The sequence below is a fragment of the Podarcis erhardii genome (assembly GCF_964252035.2).
Source record: "Podarcis erhardii genome assembly, chromosome: 15".
Taxonomy (NCBI): domain Eukaryota; kingdom Metazoa; phylum Chordata; class Lepidosauria; order Squamata; family Lacertidae; genus Podarcis; species Podarcis erhardii.
In genome coordinates, this window is record NC_138505.1 from 36,536,513 (window position 1) to 36,560,194 (window position 23,682).

Below are 23,682 nucleotides of genomic sequence, written 5' to 3' on the forward strand. Positions count from 1 at the left end.
CATCAGCATCTCAAAGAGTTAGCTAAAAGAGAAGTGTTGCCCTAGTGGCAATGGAAGATAGTTCCATGAGGCAATCTGCCACCTCTCTCACCTAGCTGGATTCCACATCATCATAGGAAGGGAAACAATAGGCCAGGGAACTAGTGTTGGAGAGAGAGTTTGGTTGGGTTGGAAGCTGCAGAGGGAAGCTTGACTCCCATCAGCTGTGCTTAACCCAAAGCTATGATACCTTTAGGGCTAAACCACAGAGCCTAGGACTTGCCGATCAGAAGGTCGGCGGTTTGAATCCCCGTGACAGGGTGAGCTCCCGTTGCTCAGTCCCTGCTCCTGCCAACCTAGCAGTTCAAAAGCACGTCAAAGTGCAAGTAGATAAATAGGTACCACTCTGGCGGGAAGGTAAACAGCGTTTCCGTGCGCTGCTCTGGTTCGCCAGAAGTGGCTTAGTCATACTGGCCACATGACTCAGAAGCTGTACGCTGGCTCCCTAGGCCAATAAAGTGAGACGAGCACAGCAACCCCAGAGACGGCCACGACTGGACCTAATGGTCAGGGGTATCTTTACCTTTACCTATAAACTTAATGCGGAATAAATATCTGTTGGGAGTGTTAATGCGGTGTACATTAAGTGTAAATAAAACACTGTACAGGTGTACCTCGGGTTACATACGCTTCAGATTACATACGCTTCAAGTTACAGACTCCACTAACCCAGAAATAGTACCTCGGGTTAAGAACTTTGCTTCAGGATGAGAACAGAAATCGTGCTCTGGCGGCGTGGCAGTAGCAGGAGGCCCCATTAGCTAAAGTGGTGCTTCAGGTTAAGAACAGTTTCAGATTAAGAACGGACCTCTGGAACGAATTAAGTACTTAACCCGAGGTACCACTGTATACTGAAAAGACTAAAGTTTTATTTGACTTTCATTCCAAGAAAACCATATGCTGGGTAAGCGCCTGGAGTCCCACCATTTCAGGGAAATTGGGGTGCAGGCAATACAGTATGTTGTGGGAAAAGTTCCTTTTGATTGTTGAATGTTCCAAAGCTCCTATGTACTGGCAGAGAAAACTTGAAGGGATCATAGGCAAGCATCTGCATACATACCATACTTTTAAAGCACTTGTGTCTTTGCCTGCCTCTCTTCTCATGTTCTCTACCATTTATCAGATCCAGGTCCAATTCTGGAATGTACCATTAGACATTGCCGGTTTGAAGGCGGGACCCTATTAAAACACCCTGTATGTACAAAAGTAGCAATGGGAACAGTTCAGCCTAGCTTTTCTGTGTCGTGCAGGGAGATTATTTGAGTTTTTGTACAGTAGCAGCATTCAGATACAACAACACCCCTACAAACTCTGGTGGTACAGCCCAGGAAAAGCTTTGCCACTAATTTCTGCTGAATGGATAAACTAGCCCATTGATACATGCGTCTATGTGTCAAAAGAGAATGCCAGCCTTATCTTAGGACTGGGAAAGAGCAGTTATAAATACGACGGTGACAAGCCTTCTCTTTGCCTTTATAGGTCCAAAAAACTGGCATAATTTTTTTGATTATGTTTGTATCCTTTGTGTATTGTCATTCAAAGTAACACCAGGGTGGTTTGCAGGACACAACACAACAATAAAAAATAATGCTAGCTTCATAACAATGCAGAAGAAGTGTCAGCTGAAAGACTCGTTGTACAGTATTCCAAAGGCGGGGGGAAATACAGTGATATGGGAAATTGCTTAATGCTGTCTAATTGGGGCACCTAGCACAGTACAGTCTTCACTGACTGGCAGTGGCTATCCGCGGTTTCAGGCAGGCCTCTATCCCAGTCTTACCTGGAGATGTTGGGAATTGAACTCGTCACCTTCTTGCATGCACAGCAGATGCTCTACCACTGAGCTACGGACTTTCCGAAATGGCTTTCAGCTTACACCTAAATGAGGCCTATGTGGAGACAACTGCATGTAATTTCCGAAGGAGTTCTCTAATCAGGGGGCAGCCACAGAAAAAGCCCTGTTTCATGCCTGCCCAGCAGAAGGTAACATCCCCAGGAGATGTTAATAGTGTCAGTTTGCATTTCTTAGTACAGGAAGTATTGATCTGATGTGTACAGATCTTTCCTATTCTGTTTAGTTCAAGAGGGTTCTGGAAGGTTTCTACTCTGCGTGAAAGAAGGTTCTTGTTTGGGTAGGGACATGGGTGGCGCTGTGGTCTAAACCACTGAGCCTCTTGGGCTTGCCGATCAGAAGGACGGCAATGGGGTGAGCTCCCGTTACTCTGTCCCAGCTCCTGCCAACCTAGCAGTTCGAAAGCACACCAGGGCAAGTAAATAAATAGGTACTGCTGTGGCAGGAAGCTAAACGGCATTTCCGTGTGCTCTGGTTTCTGTCTCTGTGTTCTGTTGCGCCAGAAGCGGTTTAGTCCTGCTGGCCACATGACCCGGAAAGCTGTCTGTGGACAAACGCCGGCTCCCTCGGCCTGAAAGCAACATGAGAGCCACACTCCATAGTCGCCTTTGACTGGACTTAACCATCCAGGGGTCCTTTACCTTTACCTTGTTTGGGTTATTCCTTCTGAGAAGCTGAGTACAGCTGTTTTAAACTGGTTCTGTTATCTTTCTGTCAAGGCCATGCTGATTATAATAGGCCAGAAGGAGCCTGGGTTTCACTTTCTTTCTCTTTCTTTCACTTTGTTCTGGTGTGGTGTTCTGTATACAGTGGTACCTCGGGTTAAGAACTTAATTCGTTCTGGAGCTCCATTCTTAACCTGAAACGGTTCTTAACCTGAAGTACCACTTTAGTTAATGGGGCCTCCTGCTGTCACTGTGCCGCCGCTGCACAATTTCTGTTCTCATCCTGAAGCAAAGTTCTTAACCTGAGGTGATATTTCTGGGTTAGCGGAGTCTGTAACCCGAAGCATATGTAACTTGAGGTACCACTGTACTGTATAGTGTTAAGGTTTAGACTTACAGTATTATAAGATATTGTAAGTTTAAGTTAAGTCTGCTGCAACTGGATTTTTTTTATGAACAGTGCCAGTCCTGAATGTATTGGATTTGTGACCATTATGCTCATTTGCCTTCAGTAGCAGCAAAGCTCTGCTGGATGAAATACAATTGCCTCTGGTCTACTTTTTGGGAATCCTGCAACATGTGTAAGTTGTTACTCTGCTAAGTATACACTGGAATCTACTCTGGATCAATATTGAGTAGCATTTATATGACAAATAGATGGGTAAGGTGCAGTATGGGAAGAAGTGCTCCCAGTACAGTGGTACCTCGGTTTACGAACTTAATCCATTCTGGAAGTCAGTTCTTAAACCGAGGCGCGCTTTCCCTAATGAGGCCTCCCGCCGCTGGTGCCCTTCCACAGTTTGGCTTCCATTCATAGACCGAGGTAAAGTTCGCTTCCGGTTTTGCGGAGTTCGTATACCGAATAATTCATAAACAGGGCTGTTCCTAAACCAAGGTACCACTGTGCAACAAAATGTAATAACCATTAGGGGAAGCGAGCCATCTTGCCCTGAGGAGTAGGGAGGGGAGAAGCTTTGGGGAGTGATCACCATCCAGCCCTCATAGTGTCCCCTCTGTCTCCCAACTACCACCACAGAGGCGTCATCTTGCTCTGAGGGGAGAGGAGAAGTCTCAGCAACATCTTCTAAAACAAGCAAGTTGCCTTTTCCCTTTAGTTTAATGCAAACTTTTTTAAAAAGATGCTTATCGTTATAATCTTATGTAAACTGCTTTGGAGGGTCTCTCTGAAAGCAATACATTGATACCTTGGTTTACGAACTTAATCTGTTCCGGAAGTCCGTTCTTAAACCAAAGCGTTCTTAAACCAAGGCGTGCTTTCCCATAACAGCGGGGGACTCAATTTACAAATGGAACACACTCAACATGTTCTGCCTCCAAGGCAAAATTCACAAACCAAAACATCTACTTCCGAGTTTGCAGTGTTCTTAATCCAAGTTGTTCATAAACTAAGCTGTTCTTAAACCAAGATACCAATGTATATAAAATAATTTAAAATAAATAAGAATATCATCAAGAGAACAGTAAGACCAGGGCGGGCTCAATCATGAGGCAAGGTGAGGCAACCGTCAGCACTGGCAGGATCCGCAGCAGATCCCTATGTCGATATTTACTCTTTGCTTGTTCCTGATGTAGATCCTCACTCATGGAGGCACCCTTTTGTGATTCACCTCAGGTGCCAAAATGTTTTGTGCTGGCTGAGTAATTTAACTGTTACAGTATCTTGGAGTTGGTGTTACTGGAATGTAGACAGACTCACAGTATAGTTTATTTATCCCACTGAGTTCAGCAAGACTTGCTGCTCATTAATCAGCAGGCTTCGGGTTTCACTGCCCGTAATTCCAACAGGCATAAGGTGGTTGTGGGAAGGGGAACCTCTCCACGAGCAGACTCTAGATCAGGGGTCAGCAACCTTTTTCAGCTGTGGGCCAGTCCACCATCCCTCAGACTCATAGCTGTCAACTTACAGATTTGAAAATAAGGGACCACCAGCCTTGAAAATAAGGGATCAGCAGCCAAAATAAGGGATTTTCCAAGCACAGGTATGTTCGACTTCTGAGCCCCTCCAAGCCAAAGGCAGAAAGCCCAGTCAGCCAAACGAAGCCTCAAGTGGTGGTTCCCACAGTGCAGCAACCCAGCAAAGGGGATGCAGCAAGGAAAACCACCATCACCTCTCTGCTGGGAAGCGCTGAGCAAAGGCGAGTCCCCAGGCAACGTGGCCAATTTGATTGGCACAAGGCATGCAAGCTCCACCCCCTGTCGTTCTTAGACTCCTTATTGGGTGAGCAACACAGTTGGAGCCTCCCTCCTCCCTGGCTGGCAAGGAGGAAGGGAGAGGAGCTGCTTCCTTTGAAACCCGGGAAATTTAAGGGACAGCGGCGGGACACAGTGCAGGGATAAGGCACTTTCCCGCCAAATAAGGGACGGTTGACAGCTATGCTCAGACTATGTAGTGGGCCGGACTATATTGGGGGGGAGGATGAACGAGTTACTATGCCCCACAAATAACCCAGAGATGCATTTTAAATAAAAGGACACTCATGTCAAAACAGATTCCCGGGCCATCCGTGGGTCAAATTGAGAAGGCAATTGGGCCACATCCGGTCGCCGGGTCTTAGGTTGCCTACCCCTGCTCTAGATATATGCAGGTCAAAACTATCCCCCACCTTCCCTGGGGCCACTTAAGAAAGACATGGGAGGAGGCAGAACAAGGAGGCGCAAGCCAGGGAGCTTCCAGTCAGCCTGGGAAGACTCTGGGTGCTTCCAGACTGTATTTTGGGGTGTGATTGAATCGCCTACCATCAAATCCAGGTTGCATGATTAAAGGTGTTTTAAAGTTCTTGTGCAACAAACCTGATCACCATTACTGCAAAGAAACAGGGACTTTTTGCGTTAAGTAAAATGACAAGTAAATGCACTGGGACACGTGGGATAACATTTACTTGACAAAACATCATCTAACCCATAGACCTCCAACCGGTGGGTCGGGACCCACAGGTATGTAGGTCACATGACCTTCCTGGGTGGTTCACAGAACAGCTGTTGCTGCTCTGTTGGATTCCAGCAGAGGCTAATCAGACCAATGCTTATTTTATTTTTTTCCTTGAGTGATGCAAATCAGCAGCAGAAAGATGAGGGCATTTTTTCTATAATTATATTTCTTGGCAACCATATCCCCACCTTCCTATAGCTATGTCTGTACCTCTCTATGGAGCAGGGACACTGTTCACTTTCTAGTCTGTTTCTATGGCTTTCTAGGCTTCCCCCAGAATGAAGGTATGCTAGGGACTAGAATGCCTAATTGTCTGCTGAGGTGGGTAGATGGGTTGTGCAGTAGTTGACATAATGTGTCGGGGGGGGGGGGAATCACTGGTTTCCAATAGCTTCTCAGCCTTTTTGCCAAGAACACGTGTAACACCACTAGTTTCATTTAGCAGTCAGTCATGCTAAGGAAACACTATGTATAATATTGCTTTGTGAATTGTCATTTTAGAATTAATAATTATTGACAATAGGTATTAATCAGAAGTGAATATGTGAAAGTGGGACCCAAATTGCAGACTGGAAGTCAGAGGTGAGTCTTAAGTCTAGACCAGATGAAGACCACTACTGACCTAACCTCCCAACAGACAAATCAGGATGACTGCAAACCCTCCAACATTTCTCTGATGAAAATAAGGATGTCCTATTCCCTAATAGTAATAGCTGCTGCTATTATTATTATTATTATTATTATACTCCACCCATTTAAATGGGTTGCTCCAGCCACTCTAGACAGCTTCAGACATATAGAAAAATGTAATAAAACATTAAACTTTAAACAAACAAACAAAAAAAAACCCACTTCCCTATACAGGACTGCCTTCAGATGTCTTCTAAAGGTTGTATAGTTACTTATCTCGGAGGTCACATAACTCAATACCCTCCAACATTTCTCTGATGAAAATAGGGACATCCTAAAGGAAAGGGGGACATCTGGGATCCAATCAGAAACCGTGGCATCTTCTGTAAATCTGGGACTGTCCCTGGAAAATAGGGACACTTGGAGGATCTGTGAATGCTCAGTCAGCAGGATTCATCCTAGCCTTACTGTGTTGCACTACAATTATGTATGTGCAGGGGTATTCTAACATCCAAGCAAACTTTGTGCAAACAAAGCCAGATGAATGCTCAGATGGGTCATCTGAAAGCATCCTGTCACTCCACATTTTATAAAATTTATTTGTATCAGTGTTTTAAAGTTGTAAACCGCCTTGGGTGTGAACAGCAGTACAGAATGCAATAAAGAAACAAGCAAACAAAACATTTGTGGACTGTGTTTGAGAGAGAGAGAGAGAGAGCGCGCGCACCAAAATATGTAAATATGCTAAACAGATAATCTATACTAAAACATTTTCTTTTCTTTTTTGGTCCTAAGATGGTTAACAAAAGGTCGCTGGCTGGCAGTTCCTTTTTTTTAAAAAAAAGAAATATTTATTAAAGTTTTAAATATTACAAAAGGAAAAAGAGATAATTCCAAGTTAAACAGAAACTTAACAACACATCACAATAAAGAAAGAGGAGAATAGAATTTTTTTTTATATAAAAACCAGAAAAACAGAGAAATAGAAACAATTAAAAAACACAACGAACCTTCCCATAACTTATCTTTCATTTACTTGTTTCCTTGACCTCCTCGCACCTCCCATTTTTTGTATTCTAGTTCGGTTAGCTATTTCAGCAAATCCTTTCCAACTTTCCCAATTTTTATCCTATAATTTATCTTAATATAATGTAACTTTACCTTTAGCCACATGGCAGTTCCCAAAGAAAAGTTTTGTTCGTTCTGCTCCAGCTCATGCTAAGAACAGGACACGCTTTGGAAACATGCCTGTTTCAGATTTATTTCTCAATAGGTATGCCACATTATATAAACATTTCCAGCTTTTTAAAGCTGCAATCTTAACAACATAATTGCCTTACTGAATCACACTTAAGGTTCCTTAAGGCGGCTAACATTCCATTGAGAACTGGAGCCATTTGAATGCCTCTGAGAAGCTGCTGCTGGACAAGGCTGGTAAGGCTGCTTCGTTTGTTTTCCAGTACTTAGAGATAAACATCCTCTGAATCGGGAAGTTTCATTTTGCTCTCATGGCTATAGCCCTTGATGAAACATCTCATTCATCATCCTCTTTCTCACAAATACCTATTATTTATCAATGGCATTTGGATGCCATCCCAGGATATCAAGCTTTCTGGGTGGTGTACAATTCATAAATTTAATTTATAGTCCTCTGTGGATAAGACACACAGTTTGTATTCACCAGGAGCCGTGCATCCAATATGGTGAGCCCAGTTTTGTGGAGCACCCTCGCAGCTGAGATCAGACAGGCCCTCTGCTTCCAGCACCTACTGAAGATTTAAAAACAAAACAAAACCAGAAGGCATTTGAAGTCTTTTCTGGTTTCATAATTTTAAAACTGATATTTATCTATATAGTATTTGTTGAGTATTTGTTGCTGTACACCACTTAAAGATGATTGTGATTAAGCAGCGTATAAAGTGTCTAAATAAATATATTAAATTAAAAATTAAATAAAACATAGAAGCAACACAAATAATAATTTAATAATAATTTATTATTTGTACCCCGCCCATCTGGCTGGGTTTCCCCAGCCACTCTGGGCGGCTTCCATAAAAACCAAAAATACACTAAAATATCACAGATTAAAAACTTCCCTGAACAGGGCTGCCTTAAAATGTCTTCTGAATGTCAGGTAGTTGTTTATCGCTTTGACATCTGATGGGAGGGCGTTCCACAGGGCAGGCGCCACTACCGAGAAGGCCCTCTGCCTGGTTCCCTGTAGCTTTGCTTCTCGCAATGAGGGAACTGCCAGAAGGCCCTCGGCGCTGGACCTCAGCGTCCGGGCAGAACGATGGGGGTGGAGACGCTCCTTCAGGTATACTGGGCCGAAAACAAGGACAAGATCTACTGCACTCCAAAATGCAAATTTAGGCACCGGCTTAGTTGCTGTTGAGAACAAGATGCTGGACTCAGTTGGTGACATTCTGTGTAAGGAATTCAACTATATATATATATATATATATATATATATACACACACACACACACACACACACACACACACACGGTGGTACCTTGGGTTAAGAACTTAATTTTGGAGGTCTGTTCTTAACCTGAAACTGTTCTTAACCTGAAGGGCCACTTTAGCTAATGGGGCCTCCTGCTGCCACTGTGCCGCTGCTGCACGATTTCTGTTCTCTTCCTAAAGCAAAGTTCTTAACCCAAGGTAATATTTCTGGGTTAGTGGAGTCTGTAACCTGAAGCGTCTGTAACCTGAAGCATCTGTAACCTAAGGTACCACTGTACTATGTTGCTTTTCCATATACCATACCTTTTGATGAAGGGTGGTATACAAATTTAATAAATAATAATGATAACTATGGGATGCTGTACGTTGCTTAAGTTATCTTCCCATACAGAATCGTAGACTTGGACAGCATCACGAGGGTCACCGAGTCCAACGCCCTGCAATGCAGGAATCTTCTGCCCAACATGGGGTTCAAACTCATGATCCTGAGATTACCAACCTCATCCCCTACTAACTGAGCTATACCAGTTAAATATACAAAGCATTCAAACGCTGCTCCTTTGTATTATATTTTTTGCCTTGCGGTGCCATCGCAAAATCATTTCTCGTAGCGCCTGCTTGAAAATTATGCACCCCTAAAAGAAACAGAGAGATGTATGTAATAATTGGAAAAAACAATATGAAAATAATATGGCATTATTTGATAAAAGGTTGATAAAGTATGCAAAAATGTAATAGAAAAAGGGTGAAAGACCAAAGTTATATTATGTCAAAAGTAAATAATATGTTAAAGGTGTTTAAACATAAGGAGGAAAGATTGGAGACATAATAGAATGACTCTAATAATTAGAAATGAGTTTTGAAAGAGGGTAAGGATTTGCTGTATCTGATTGGGTAAAGAGGAACACAAAAAAGGGAGGCGTGAGGAAGTCAAGAAAGAAAGTTAATTAAGTATGAATTTAAAAGCTGGAGTTTTTATTTTTCCTTTTGTTGGGTGGAATCTTATTCTTCTGTATTTTGTTTTTCTGATCTGTTTTATGTGTATTTTTGACTATGTTTTGTTTTTCTTTATTTTTGTGGTTGTTATGTGTTTTTTCTTCTGTAAAAGCCTAATAAATATATTAAAATACTAATAATAATAATTGGAAAAAACAAAGCGCAAGAGTCAATTTGAAAACAATTATGGTATAGAAATGATAAGAACATAACAATATTCAACTTAAAGAATGCAATATTAAGGTATAATAAAATAAGCAGAAGTTAATATGTAAAGAACCAGAAAAGGAAGTTGAGGGGAAAGTCCTGGAATTGTACTTTTCTTTCTCTTTGAGATCATAACAAAACAAATTCCTTCCAGTAGCACCTTAAAGACCAACTAAGTCAGTTCTTGGTATGAGCTTTCATGTGCATGCACACTTCTTCAGATACACTGAAACAGAAGTTTCCAGACCCTTCTATATAGTGAGAAGGTGGGGAGGGGTATTACTCAGAAGGGTGGTGGGAATGGGTGATTGGCAGATAGCTGTGATGAGCCTGTTGACGACTCTTAACGACTGCAATAGGTCTTACAGGAAAAAGCAAGGGGTGAAAAGGTGAAAAATGGCTTTGTCATGTATAATGAGATAAGAATCCAAGGTTCAGACCAGGTTTCTCCATGGTTTTGAGTTTGGTGATAAGTTGTAATTCAGCAGCTTCTCTTTCCAGTCTATTTCTGAAATTCCTTGGTAGTAAAACAGCTACTTTGAGATCTTGTATAGAATGTCCTGGGAGATTGAAATGTTCTCCTACTGGTTTCTCTGTCTTGTGATTCCTGATGTCCGATTTATGTCCGTTTATCCTTTGGCGTAAGGTCTGGCCTGTTTGTCCAATATAGAGAGCTGAAGGACACTGTTGGCATTTTATGGCATACACAATGTTAGACGATGAGCAATTAAATAGTCCCGTAAGACCTATTGCAGTCGTTAAGAGTCGTCAACAGGCTCATCACAGCTATCTGCCAATCACCCAATCCCACCACCCTTCTGAGTAATACCCCTCCCCACCTTCTCACTATATAGAAGGGTCTGGTGACTTCTGTTTCAGTGTATCTGAAGAAGTGTGCATGCACACGAAAGCTCATACCAAGAACTGACTTAGTTGGTCTTTAAGGTGCTACTGGAAGCAGCGGCGTAGCGTGGGTTATCAGCACCCGGGGCAAGGCAAGTAATTTGCGCCCCCCAACCCGGGGCAAGGCAAATAATTTGCGCCCCCTAACCCGGGGCAAGGCAAGTACAGTAATTTACTCTCCCAAGCAGCAGCAGCAGCGAGGCTTCTCTCCTTAATTGATTCCCCCTCCACACCGCGTCGTTTCCTGGCTGCTCCCCCCCCCTTCCCCTCTCTCTCCTCCTCGCTCTGCTTGCCTTGCCCTGCCCTGCCTGAGGGCACCCTGAGGAGACTCCGCTCTCCTTTTTGACCAGGCGAGGTGGGAAAAAGGGGGGAAAGTCTCTTCCCGCCCCCTCGCCAGACTCCCTGCTCCGCTCGGCTCACTACCCAGGCGGCCAGTGGAAAGAGAGACGCAATTACCTCTCCCTCCGCTTCGCCAAGCTGTCAAAGCCCGGCAGCAGCGGCAACGGCAGCAGCAGGCGCAGCCAGACCCCCGCCAGCCAGCCAGCCCGCCCGCCCGCCCGGCTTCCTCTCCTTTTTTTGCCAGCGGCAGAAGGCTTTGCTCTCCCCCTTCTGCGACCTCCTCGCCAAGCCGAGCGAGCGCGGGCTCCCTAACCAGTGGATTTTAGTAGGGGCAGAGAGCTGCTAGTGCGAGTGCGCCCCTGCCCAAGTTGCGCCCGGTGCGGCCGGCACCCCTGGCACCCCCCACGCTACGCCACTGACTGGAAGGAATTTGTTTTGTTTTGACTATGGCAGACCAACACGGCTACCTATCTGTAACTTTGAGATCATGTTATTGCGATGAATATAAAACTGCAAAACTTAATAAAAACTATTTTTTTGAAAAGAAAAAAAAACAACCCAAAGAACATTATGCACCCCTTCTTCCTTTTGCTGCAACAAGCAGCCCCGAGCAGGATCTCATTATTCTTCCTCGTTTCGCGGGCGAAAGCGGCATACAAAATTTACCCAAAAAAACCCCGAATCCCCGAACGCGCCACCCCGCCCCCGCCGCCCAGGGCGCTCGATTTGCGTAAGCGACGCCCCACCTGCTTGTATTTGCATATAGGCCACGCCCCCTCCTCGCGCGGTCCTCTCTCCTTCGCCTCCCCGGCGCTCTCCTCAGCTGCTCGGCTCGCGGGAGCGGCGGCGGCGCATGCGCGGGAGGCGGTGGTTGCCCTGGCATCGCAGCTTGAGGGAGCCGCAGCCCGTGAGGGGGACGACGGAGGGGAAGCGGGCGGAGAGGCGGCGGCGGCGGCGGCGGCGCCCCGGGAGCGGCCGGAGGAGGAGGACGAGGAGGCAGAGGGCCGCCCGGGCCCGGTCTTGGCCGAGATGAGGGACCGTCTGGCCGAGCTGGCAGCGGTGAGGGCGGCGGCGGAGGGAGGGAGGGTCCCGGGGGGCGGGGGGGGGGTGGCAGCCTGGCATCAGGTTGTCCGGAGAGCGCCCCCTAGAGGCGCTCCATCCTCTGGGGGGGGGCTTACTTTGGAGTAGGCGCGCCCTGGGGTCGCTGAGCCCCGAGTTCGCGTCCACCTCGCGCTGCTCCTCTCGGGTGTAACGCAAAACGTAGAAATATGGAATCAGATGCTGTTTTATTGCTAGGATTTATTGATTTATTTGTGTGTGTCCGTCCCCCCCCCCTCCTTCTTCAGTGCTACTTCTGAGTAGGCATATGTAAAGGGGCTGGGCACTTCGCAGCATCTCATGAAAGACTCGCGTTGATGCTAAATGTGTGTGTTTTTGTGTGCATATTATTATTATTATTATTATTAGTTGGCTGGATTTTGGTTGGGGGGGTTGTTTTGTTTTTTTTGTTTTGTTTACTTTGTTGACAGCGGGTCTTTGCTTTTGAATGGGCGCCTAAAGGGCTGGGCTCCGTGTTAGCAGCTTTGCTCCCATAAAAAAACGCACCTAAAAAAACACAAACCCCGTGTTAATATAAAATGTGAGTGCGCATTTCATTAATGTTGTTGTTTTCATTATTATTGTGCTGGATTTATTCATTTGGGGGTTATTTGCTTACTTTAAAGAGACATTTTTTTGAGTGTGTATATATGTATGTATGTATTATCCCTCCATCTGAAGATCACAGGGCAGTTTGCAGTGTAAAAATACAAATCGAGAAGACAAATAACAGGAAAAACATAAGCAATAACCTGCTTCTAAAAGGCTAAGCATGAACATGCTCTTTGAAATGGGTATTTAGCTCTCACAATTGTGTGTGTGTGTGTGTAGAGCCTTGAAAATATGTAAAAGAGCTCTTAATTCATAGCATTCTCCTTGCCTTACTCTCATTAAAGCCTCATGTTAATATAAGATGTGCATGTGCACTTTTATTATGATGATTATTGTGCTGTATTCGGTTTTGGATTTTTTTTTTTACTTTAATGGGGCTTAACTTTGAGTAGGTGTGTAAAGGACTGGGCTCTGAGTATGTGTTTGTCTTAAAATGTGCATGTGCACTATATTATGTTGGATTGCTTCGTTGTTGTTTTTTCTTTTTCTTTAATAGGGCTTACTTTTGAGTAGGCAAGTAAGGGACTGCTCTTGAGAACTGTCTTTATCTGACCTGTGCACGAATTTCATAAAGACTCCTGTGTATGCATATTTTTATTATGCTAGATTGATTAGCTTTTGTTTTTTACATTTTCTTTTATGGGACTCACTTTTGAGTAGCTTGAGATCTGTCTTTATAGCATCCTCATTGTACTGCTCTCATAAAAACTCGTGTGCATGTATGTTTTTACTATGCTAAATTGATCTGTTTTTCTTTACTGCTCCAGATTCTCATTGTGTGCAGAAAAGCAGAACATGCTTAGAAACATATATAATCTAACACATATACACATTATATAATGTACATATTAAAATGTGTATGTGCCTGTGTACACACCATACATTTAAAGCACATCCCTCCCAAAGAATCTTAGAAACTGTAGTTTAAGTGTGCTGGAAATTGTAGCTCTGAGGAGTGAACTGCAGTTCCCAAGGTTCATTGGGTAGGGAAATCTGTAGTGTATATGCTCCCTTTTTCTTTTTTACAGTTTCATAATTTTTTTACAAGAAACACAAAAAGGTATAAACAAGTTTAATGACTATCTAGTACAGTACAATAAAAATATGTATGCATACATTTAATATAATAGAGCTTGTTTGTTTTTAGAGGCATCTAATGTAAAGTGTGTTTGTGCAACTGTGTATGTATTGGACTGGATTGTACTTATCTTTTAAATGGGTGGATAACCTGCAATCCTTCAGGTGTTTCTGTACTCCTTAACTCTCTTACAACAGGGACTATAAGAATGGATGATGGGAGTTTTAGTTACCTTTTAAAAATATTTAACGCTTTTCCAGTTGGTTTGCTGTGGTTAGCTTCAGAAGTACCTGTTTCTTCTGTGATTTTTTTAGATGCTAGGAAGAGGTGTATTTCAAGCCCTTGTTGCATCTAAGAATTATTTTCTTCCCTGACATTCTGAAGCAGTGGAGCCACGTTTGACTTCCTTTGCCCCATATAGCATTCCTAAGGGTAAGAACAATTTGCCCTTAGAAGAACACAGATCTTCCTTAATGCTTTCTGCATGTGTTAGAGAAAGCCCAGAGTAGTAATTAATACAGAACAGGCCACTTCTTCTGACAGTGGATAAGTCTGCGGTATCTCTCTGCTGGAAGGGATCAAATACTCAAATCACACCTAATGCAGAGATGTGTCAAATTACCCACCCTGGTTGGAATGCAGTAGCTGAGGTGCAGTGGGGAGGCGTTTGGGTGGGTTGGTATTTGGGGCTTACAATTTCTTCTAATGATTGGTTTAGTTTTGCATACAGTTTGGCAGCTGCCCTTATAGGTGGTTTACCTTCAGAGTATGGTTAATGAATGAGGTGTTCTTTGAGGGATGTGGAAGTTGGGGTCAGGTGCATTTGTGCCAGTGTAAAGGAACTTTAAGGCAGTGAATCATGTTGATGATGGTTGGACGCAAAGGTGCCGAGTTGCGCCCAACATTGGGGTACCCATCGTGCATGCGTGCATGATGTCCTTCTTGGAGGGCGCCCTGGCAATCATCAAAGGGATGAGCTGGGATGAAGATGTTTTGCCCCACCACATCCCTGGTGGAGGACACACCAGGGCAAAGACAGTTCACCCCACCATGTCCCTAGCACACCTTCCAATAAGTAGCCCTTGCAATCCTCAAAGGGATGTACCAGTGCAAAGATCCCTAGCCCACAAATATTGAGGGGGCTGAGGACAGCTTGGCCCCTGGGTTTGTCATGCTTGTTTGGAGGTGACATTTGGTGCATGAGATGGCGACTGGAATGGGGAGGTGAATGAATGTGATGTCTGTGGGGCAGAGGCAGAGGTTTGAAATCCGTACTATAACTGCTAGGGATATATGGGTTAAAGTGAGGCACAGTCTCTAAGAAGCAAAAGCCTGAACTGGTTCCTGGATGAAGTGCAACTTCCTGAGATAGCTTTAGGCAAGCTGTATCTCTTGGGCTCATGCTTCCAAAGAAGAAGGTGGTGGGTGGGGACTGGAAGAAACAAGGTCACTGTGAGGATCGGTACACAGGAACAGATGCATTGTGTGAAGTGTAACTGAGGCTGTGTACACACTAACCCATTTGCAGCACAAAAGTGTAGTTTTTCACAATTTGGAATTATTCAAGTTTGTCCTCAGCATGCCTCTTCCCGTCTTGATTGATTTGCGATCCTGCCATCCACAAGGGTGGGTGTAGTTAATTTATATGCTTTTGAAAACCCTCCCCTTGATTAGGTTATCCATTCCTTTTCCTTCCTGCACTTGTCCAAGGTGAATGAAGGAGGAAGTGGTGATCTTGGTACAGTATGTACCTATCTGGTATCTTATTGGGCAGGTGTGGATACACACACACACACACGGCCGATTCCTACATCTGTTTTCAAGTGGACATACTGTGAGGTGGTGCAGAATCAATCCACGTTAAGTTTTTATTTTCAGAATGAAGCCAGACTTTCAGGATGTGTTTTTCAGGGGGGCAAGTGTATATGTAGTAGAGTTTTATTGCACATGGGCTACATAGAAAAAGCAAGTACACAGTCTATTGTTTCTAGAAGTCACATGTTGTGTTTATGTAGCCTGAGCATGGGAATCATGCTAGTGATGAAAATGGGAAGGAGCGCATTGCTCAGGTGTTACAGACTGGGAAATGTGCATTGACTTTAGATGGGTTGTGTAGGCAGGGAATAGAGAGCAGCTGCAGCTGCAAGGGAAGTGGATGTGAATTGGTTTAAACTAGATGGAGCTTATGGGAGGGTAGTCAAGCTTCGGTGGGATATTTATGAAAAGATAAATCTATGCCATCCTCCAGTCAATGGATTGAGGATATGACAACACTCACAGTTTATGAACTGATTGCTTGCAGACGTAGACGGTATGTGAACAAGTATAACGTTATTAGGAATACGTTTATTAAAATGCAGTTGTACCTCATAAGTTGAACGCTTTGCGATTCAAAACTTTTTGGCTCCTGAACACCGCAAACCCAAAAGTGAGTGTTCCAGTTTGCGAATGTTCTTTGGAACCCAAACGTCCGACATGGGTTCTGTGGTTTCTGAACATTTTGGAAGTCAAACAGATTGACTTCCGAGGTAAACTGTATAGTGGGTTATAAATAACCATATATGTATTTGGATGATAGTAACATTTATATACATATGTACTCGTCTAGCGTATATGGAATTGTAGTTGTTTGCATGTATAGTGACATAATATACCTTCCTCCCCTTTTTTCTTTTTTAAATTCACTTTTTCTTTCCATTTTATTTTGTTCAGTTGACATATTCTTAATAAAAAATAGTAATAAAAAAGCTGGGATGGGATATGACTGTTGGAGTGGTGTTTTGAGAGGATCACGGGGTGTTAGACTGGTCAGTATGGCAGCATGGAGGGGATGCTACCAAGTTGAGTCACGACATGTACCATTTGAGTGAGGCTTTGTGGTACATTAATCTGCGTGGCATGACTGATGTGGGTTTGGGAAGTTGAGTTGTGAGGCGGTAACTGGATTTGAACAGCAACCGTGTGAGCATGTACACACATATAATAATAATTTACATAATTTTATATGCCGCCCACCTGACTGGCTTATCCCAGCCGCTCAGCAAAATATACCGTATTTTTCGCTCTATAAGGCACACCAGACCACAAGACGCACCTAGCTTTTGGAGGAGGAAAACAAGAAAAAAATATTCTGAATCTCAGAAGCCAGAACAGCAAGAGGGATCGCTGTGCAGTGAAAGCAGCAATCCCTCTTGCTGTTCTGGCTTCTGGGATAGCTGCGCAGCCTGCATTCGCTCCATAAGACGCACACACATTTCCCCTTACTTTTTAGGAGGGAAAAGGTGAGTCTTATAGAGCAAAAAATACGGTATGTAACCTGATCCATGAATCAGGGGAAGCTTAGCATGAGAGCTAATGCAGAAAGCAGAATCCAGCTTGGGCCTGTATCACAGGCGCTGGGATAGTCAGGAGATGCAAACAGGAAATATGGGTCAGGAAGGTTTGCCATGTGGTAAGGATAGCGTGCAAAGGAAAACCAACAGATTAGCCTTGAAAATTTCAAATAAAGGCATGATGGGAAATTGAGTGTTAGTCCAAGTTTTTGTGGATCCTGTGCTGATCTCATCTTATTTCACCCCGTGGTCCTCTACCCCAGTCTCAAAATGAAGCTGCCTACCCACATGCACTGCATTTGTTTCCATTGCCCCAACTCTCGCATTTCTTGTTTCCCGTTTGTGTGTTCCTGTGGCTGTTTCTCTGTCTTTTGACCCAATTTCTTCTTGGTTTACTCTGTAAAACATCATGTATGCTTTATCAATACAAGCACACCTTATTATATTGCATGTCAAAGATATTGCTCCTTACGAGGACATGGGCAGTCTGGCCACTTCCAGGGGAAGGAAGTCCTCCACTATTCTGCTTCTGGCCACGGGAGTGGAGCTGACTGGGGCTGGAACTGGGCTTTCCCCCTCTCACTCCTGCAGCCAGCAGGACTTGGCATAATAGACTACTGTATAGTGTAAACATCATTTTTATATGCACTAGCACTGGGGAACAAATAATAATAACGCTTAACTCGCTTTATTACAATACTTGCTTTATTGAGAGTGGTCTGGAACTGAACCCACAATATCTCCAAGGCATGCAATACAGTGGTACCTCAGGTTACAGACACTTCAAGTTAGACTCTGCTAACCCAGGAATAGTACCTCGGGTTACGAACTTTGCTTCAGGATGAAAACAGAAATTGCACGGCGGCAGCAGCGGCAGGCCCCATTAACTAAAGTGGTACCTCAGGTTAAGAACAGTTTCAGGTTAAGAACGGACCTCTGGAACGAATTAAGTTCTTAACCCGAGGTACCACTGTAGAACTAAATGTAATAGAACTAAAATGAATATTAATTCATATAGTTTTTAACTTCACATAAGGATCAGAGAGGGAATCTTCCAGGAATGTACCTTTGAGATAAATTTCTGTACTGTGAATAAAGAGTCACTTCCTTATCTGTTTTGCTAGAAAACAGGAGGTGTAACTAATCCTGCAATTTTTAATGTGATTTGCTAGTGTAGTTTTCTGGTTTTGTGCAAATCTGAGGGGTCAAAGGGGGAAACAGTTCAGGAGCATGCTTGAACTAGTTAGGGGCACAGCTGGAGAGAAATGAAAGCATTGACGGAATCAGTGTGTGTGGAAAAGGGGAGTTGCAGAAAGTGGTAATTCGTCTACCCACCCAAAAACACAGAAGTAAATTGCAACCCTGAGTTTTGGAACCCAATTTTCCCCAGTTCATTAGTGGGTAAACCTGCATTTACAGGGGGAAAGTGTTGAGATCGGTGGCATGTTTGGGAACTGGCTATTCTCCCACCCTAGGTTTCTATGTGCAGGGATTCTTGTCTTTGGTTTTATACAGAAAAAACCTTTGGACTTGTGAGTTTGAAGTGGTGTAGTTAAGAGGCAGGTTGCTCGTGTGAGAATGAGTCCCCTGAGGAGCAGAAATGCCCCTCTGTTGTTCAAATCAGCCCCTGTAATAGCAGTTACAGATGCAGATAAGATTATTTCTCTGTTTTATGCCCATGGGGAAAGGAATAGGGATTGCGTAGCTCTTCCAGAGGTTCTTGGACTCCCAACTCTCACCAGCCCCTGCCAGCGCGGCCAACAGGAAGGGATGATGAGAATTGCACTTCAGCAAAGTTAGGAGGGCCAGAGGCGTTTGAGCTTCCTTTGGGAACAATGAAAGTACTACATCTGCCTGCATTTTTTGTATGTTTACAAGTGGGCATTCAAGCTTTGTGTGTGAGTGAGAGAGAGAGAGATACATATATGCTTTCCTTCCGCCTATTCTTATCTCTTCCTGACGCAGCAAAAGTTGAGAGGGAGGTTTTGAGGGTGTGAGAGAGGTCTTTTGTTTTAGCATTGGTGGAAAACTCATGAAATGGCGTTTGGAGAATTATGCCTTCGGCTTTTGCATCTGTATTCTGGAGAGCACCAAAGCAATGCAATATACCTATCTTGTTTTCCCAATAACCCTTCCGGATAGGCTGTTCCTATTTGATTTAGCTGCATGTCCAAAGTTGCTCTATCACTGTCATGTGGGTGTGATTGGAATACAGGGTTGTTGTTTTGCATCCTTCAGTTAAGCTATTTCAGGGGCAGGGAACCTCTAGCCCATGGACCCGCAAGGCCCTTTCTCCACACCTGATGTAGTATGAAATGTCAGGTGTGGGTTGGGCAGCTGCCAATGCACAATCAGAAGCCTTAAGTATTGTTATTTTAACTTTTTGAAAGTCTTGAACTAGCATTCATTTTTCTTACAATTTTACTGTTTTATCGTTTTTGTAAATTACTTTTGAGGTTTTTTTTTTGGTTTTTTTTTAAAGCCATGTATCAGGTTTATGAAATAAATACATAAATGCTGCCGAACTCCTTCACATGCCCAGTGCTTGTAGAACACAGGCTTTGGTTGTATTGCATGTTTAGGTAAAGGGACCCCTGACCATTAGGTCCAGTCGTGACCAACTCTGGAGTTGCGGCGCTCATCTCGCTTTATTGGCCGAGGGAGCCGGCGTACACCTTCCGGGTCATGTGGCCAGCAAGACTAAGCTGCTTCTGGCGAACCAGAGCAGTGCACGGAAACACCGTTTACCTTCCCACTGGAGCGGTACCTATTTATCTACTTGCACTTTGATGTGCCTTTGAACTGCTAGGTTGGCAGGAGCAGGGACCGAGCAACAGGAGCTCACCCCATCGCGGGGATTCGAACCACCGACCTTCTGGTCGGCAAGTCCTAGGCTCTGTGGTTTAACTCACAGAAGTTAATCCCACTGATTTTTCTTAGACTTGCTCCTTAGTAACTGTGCATAGGATTGCAGTCTAAACTACATAATTAGGAAGTGCTTAATTGGAAAAAAACATTTCATAAGTTATTCTCCAAAGACTTCATAGGAAAGTTTGAGGAATAAATATTTCCGATCTGTCTTGTGTGCCATAAGCTTCTTCTACGTCTTTCCAGTGAGTCATGGGGGTGCAGGGAACACAGGAGGGAAAGACCTGTTTATTACAAATGAGAGAAAATCAGTATTGAATTTTTGTTGTCAGTGTTTTAAAGTGTGGTTCAGTGCATCAAATACTAGCTTTAAAATGTAGTTTGATTAGTAAAACATGTTGTTATACACAAGGAGAAAGTGATAGTTAATTTTATTGCCATTATAATAGCTTGCAAGTATAATAGCTTGCAAAGCTAGAAATCATCATCTTCTTTTTTTGTCTTGAGGTGAAACAAATTTGTTTCTTTTAATGCAGGCAGAAGGAACCTTTGGCCCTCCAGATGTTCCCGAACTACAACTCCCATCTTCCCTGGCCATTAGCCATGCTTGTTGGAGGTGATGGGAGTTGTAGTTCAACAACATCAGGAGGGCCAAAAGTTCCCTACCAGTGTTTTAATGGATATCTTTGAATAACATAATACTTGTTTTTTTAAAGCGCACCCAAAATGAAGATGGAGAGGCATCTGTTGTTGTTGAAAATGACCATTATATGGAAGACTTCTTCCAGCAGGTAAGATGCATGCAAGAGACAACCAAGAAAGAGCTACATATGGTAATGATCATATTTATTTAATGCAGTAAATCAAAAAATTGTAGAGTTGGAAGGGACCCCTGTGCTTGGCACTTCTGAAGGCTTCAAAGCTTGCTCAGCATGCATCCCTTTTCAAATGCCTGACAATCAGCTGGTTGACGGGTGTTTGGGAAGTGTTGCATACAGAGATGAATTATCTCTACCACCCACAGGGGACAGGGGCATAAATTTCTTGCCCTCCTGGTCAAAAAGGTCCCTCACTCCTGGTTTTGGAACCTCTGAACTTGGGTTTGAAGATGAGTTCTGGGTGGCAGAGGTTGGCCTATGTTAACCAAAGTGAGTTCCAAAAATTCTGTGCTCCTAGTTTAAAGGTAATTCTCTCCTTGCTGTTTTCCAACATTCATCACAGTCCTGGCATATGTATAAGAGAACTATCACAATTTGGTGAAGTAATGATCACTTTCACCAGCAATATCTTTCCTCTTTCTTTGACTAGGGCTTCTGTAACTTTCCTGGGCGGGTAATAAATTGAATTAATTTGCCACCTCCCAACATGTTTATTTAAATTGTAATAACTACAAATAGACACAGAAAAAAGAAAAGAAAGAAAAAATAGTTTACAAAGAAAAGTGGGGAGTTGTCAAAGTTGGAAATAAAGGAATATGCAGTTTACTAAGTCAAGAACAAAACATATTAAAGGTAAAGGAAGCGTGGCCTAAATCAAAACAATTACATACTTTCATTTCACACAACCCCAGCTGTCAACTGTACTCATTCCAAACACTTGCATAGACCTGTGGTACCTGACACACCTGAGCCACTGTGTTTGTATATAAAATAAAATTAGACCAAATGACGAACAAGTGATCTCAAGCACTTTGGCCCCTGATCACTTTTAACTTACGTGAGACTTTCCCCCCCAAGAAGGGCAATTTGCCAAGTCTTGGAATACCAGTAGTCCAGATTATTTAGATCAAATGTCTTCCAAAATGTGACAATTGTGACATGGGTTGCTGTCAAAAGATGTGAAATAACAGTTCCTTGTTATTTGGGTCTCGATCAGAATCTATGAACAAATTCAAAAGAGCCAGACAGGGGAAGGATGAATAACAGAATCATAGAATTCTAGAGCTGAATAGGACCATGAGGGTCGTCTAGCCCCAACCTCTGGCAATACGGGCATCTTTTTGTCCAACGTGGGGCTCGAACCCTTGACCTTAATATTAAGAATCTCATGTTCTACTGACTAAGCTATTCTAGTTGCTCTCAGAAAATACTTTTACTTTGGAGCACTCCAATCACATTGAAATAATGATAACATAACATAATGTGAAAATGTCTTAGATAAATTTGTGCAATAATTTGATTGTAGCTTGACTTACAGCCAGTGCTTTTTTCCTTAAAAAATGTTTAGGGGTACTCTCATTTTCCTACTCATATTGAAATACTACCCCTTAATGAGGCCAAACTTAGATTCGCAAAATGTTTAGGGACATGAATGAATTTATTAATACGGTCACAGACCAGCGTCAACACACACAATATCACAGATCATAAAAAATATAAAAAATACAAGAGACAATATGAATATAACAAGGATTTAAATATAAAAATTAAAAATTAATTGTTAGCCTGCCCCCTGTAATTAACATTTAGGGGTTTGGTCATTATGGGATACCACTTGTTTCCTGCGATTGATTGCAGACGCACAGAATTTAGCTACATTTAATGTAGTCTTGGGATTCTTGTCCTCTAGCAGTAGTTTTAAACTATGGTATTCCGATTCTTTCTTAGACTTTTGCAAAACAGGTGTAATAAAAGTCAAACGTATATCCTCATAAAGATGACAATGTAATAATACATGTGTAGCAGTTTCAACTTCCAACGAGCCACAAAGACAGACCCGTGCGGTGTATGGCTTACCCTCAAATCTGCCCTGAAGTAAGGCAGAAGGGAGAACATTAAATCTGGCGAGGGTAAAAGGCCGTCTGTATTTGGGTACCTGAAGACCTGACAGATAGTTAGCTGGAGAGAAACCTCTCCCATGGTCCCTTATTGCTGGATGTTTGATCATTTCACTCATGTGGCATTGTAATTCTACGTCCCAGATACGCTGGCGAATTGTAGTCCTGGCTTTCTCGAAGCCTGTCGCTATCAGGGTCTGCTGTGGGATCCCCAAGCCTTTAAGTTTTTCCAGCAGTGTAGCTTTCCATCTGGATTGGTAGGTATCTAATAAGGTTAAAGGTGCCAGCCCAACCGGGAAGAAAATAAGCTTTAGCCAATAATGGATCTTCAATATCCATATCCGAGTACTGATAGGAATTTGCCCAACCTCCAAACGGACCGCTATGTTGGATATGCATAAGGGGATCCCCAGCACGCAATGGAAAAACTTAGTTTGGAATGCCTCTAAGAGAGTAAGGTTTTTAAAGCTGCAGATCTGGGATCCGTATAACAATTGTGATAGTATTTTGTCAGCAAAGACCTGGGAGGCTGCCAGTATGTGTTGGCCCCCTTTCCCATAAAAGAATCTTTTAGGGACATGTGTCCTCCCAGAAAAAAGCACTGCTTACAGCAAACTGTAATATGGGTTTTCTGATACCCAAGAGATTGGTCCCATTTAGCATGCTTATTTTACTTGTACTTGGTAAACAAAGCTAAAAACTTCAGAAACAACCAAGCTTGCCTAATATTATATCAGCAGTTGGTGTCCATTCATTGTTACTGATAAACTCATGAAATGGAAAATACCCTGCTTCACTGACAGAAAGGGTGTGTGTTGTTGTTCCTCCTTGTTCTAGGATATCATCTCTTGCTAGGCGCTACCTAATG

At 43.2% G+C, this 23,682-nt stretch overlaps 2 protein-coding genes across 3 annotated transcripts in view; one reads left to right on the forward strand and one right to left on the reverse strand.

Annotated features, from left to right (window-relative positions):
* RAN (RAN, member RAS oncogene family) overlaps positions 1-23,682 on the reverse strand; it is a 71,432-nt gene that overhangs the window by 13,552 nt on the left and 34,198 nt on the right. The window lies entirely within an intron of this gene.
* STX2 (syntaxin 2) overlaps positions 11,910-23,682 on the forward strand; it is a 32,616-nt gene continuing 20,843 nt past the window's right edge. The window contains exons 1-2 of one of the 2 annotated variants that reach the window (XM_081842295.1): positions 11,910-12,109; positions 20,755-20,829. In XM_081842295.1, the coding sequence (XP_081698421.1) occupies positions 12,080-12,109; positions 20,755-20,829 (105 nt within the window). In that variant the 5' untranslated portion in view covers positions 11,910-12,079. The remainder of the gene's footprint in view (positions 12,110-20,754; positions 20,830-23,682) is intronic. The other variant, XM_081842294.1, reaches the window with a different exon arrangement.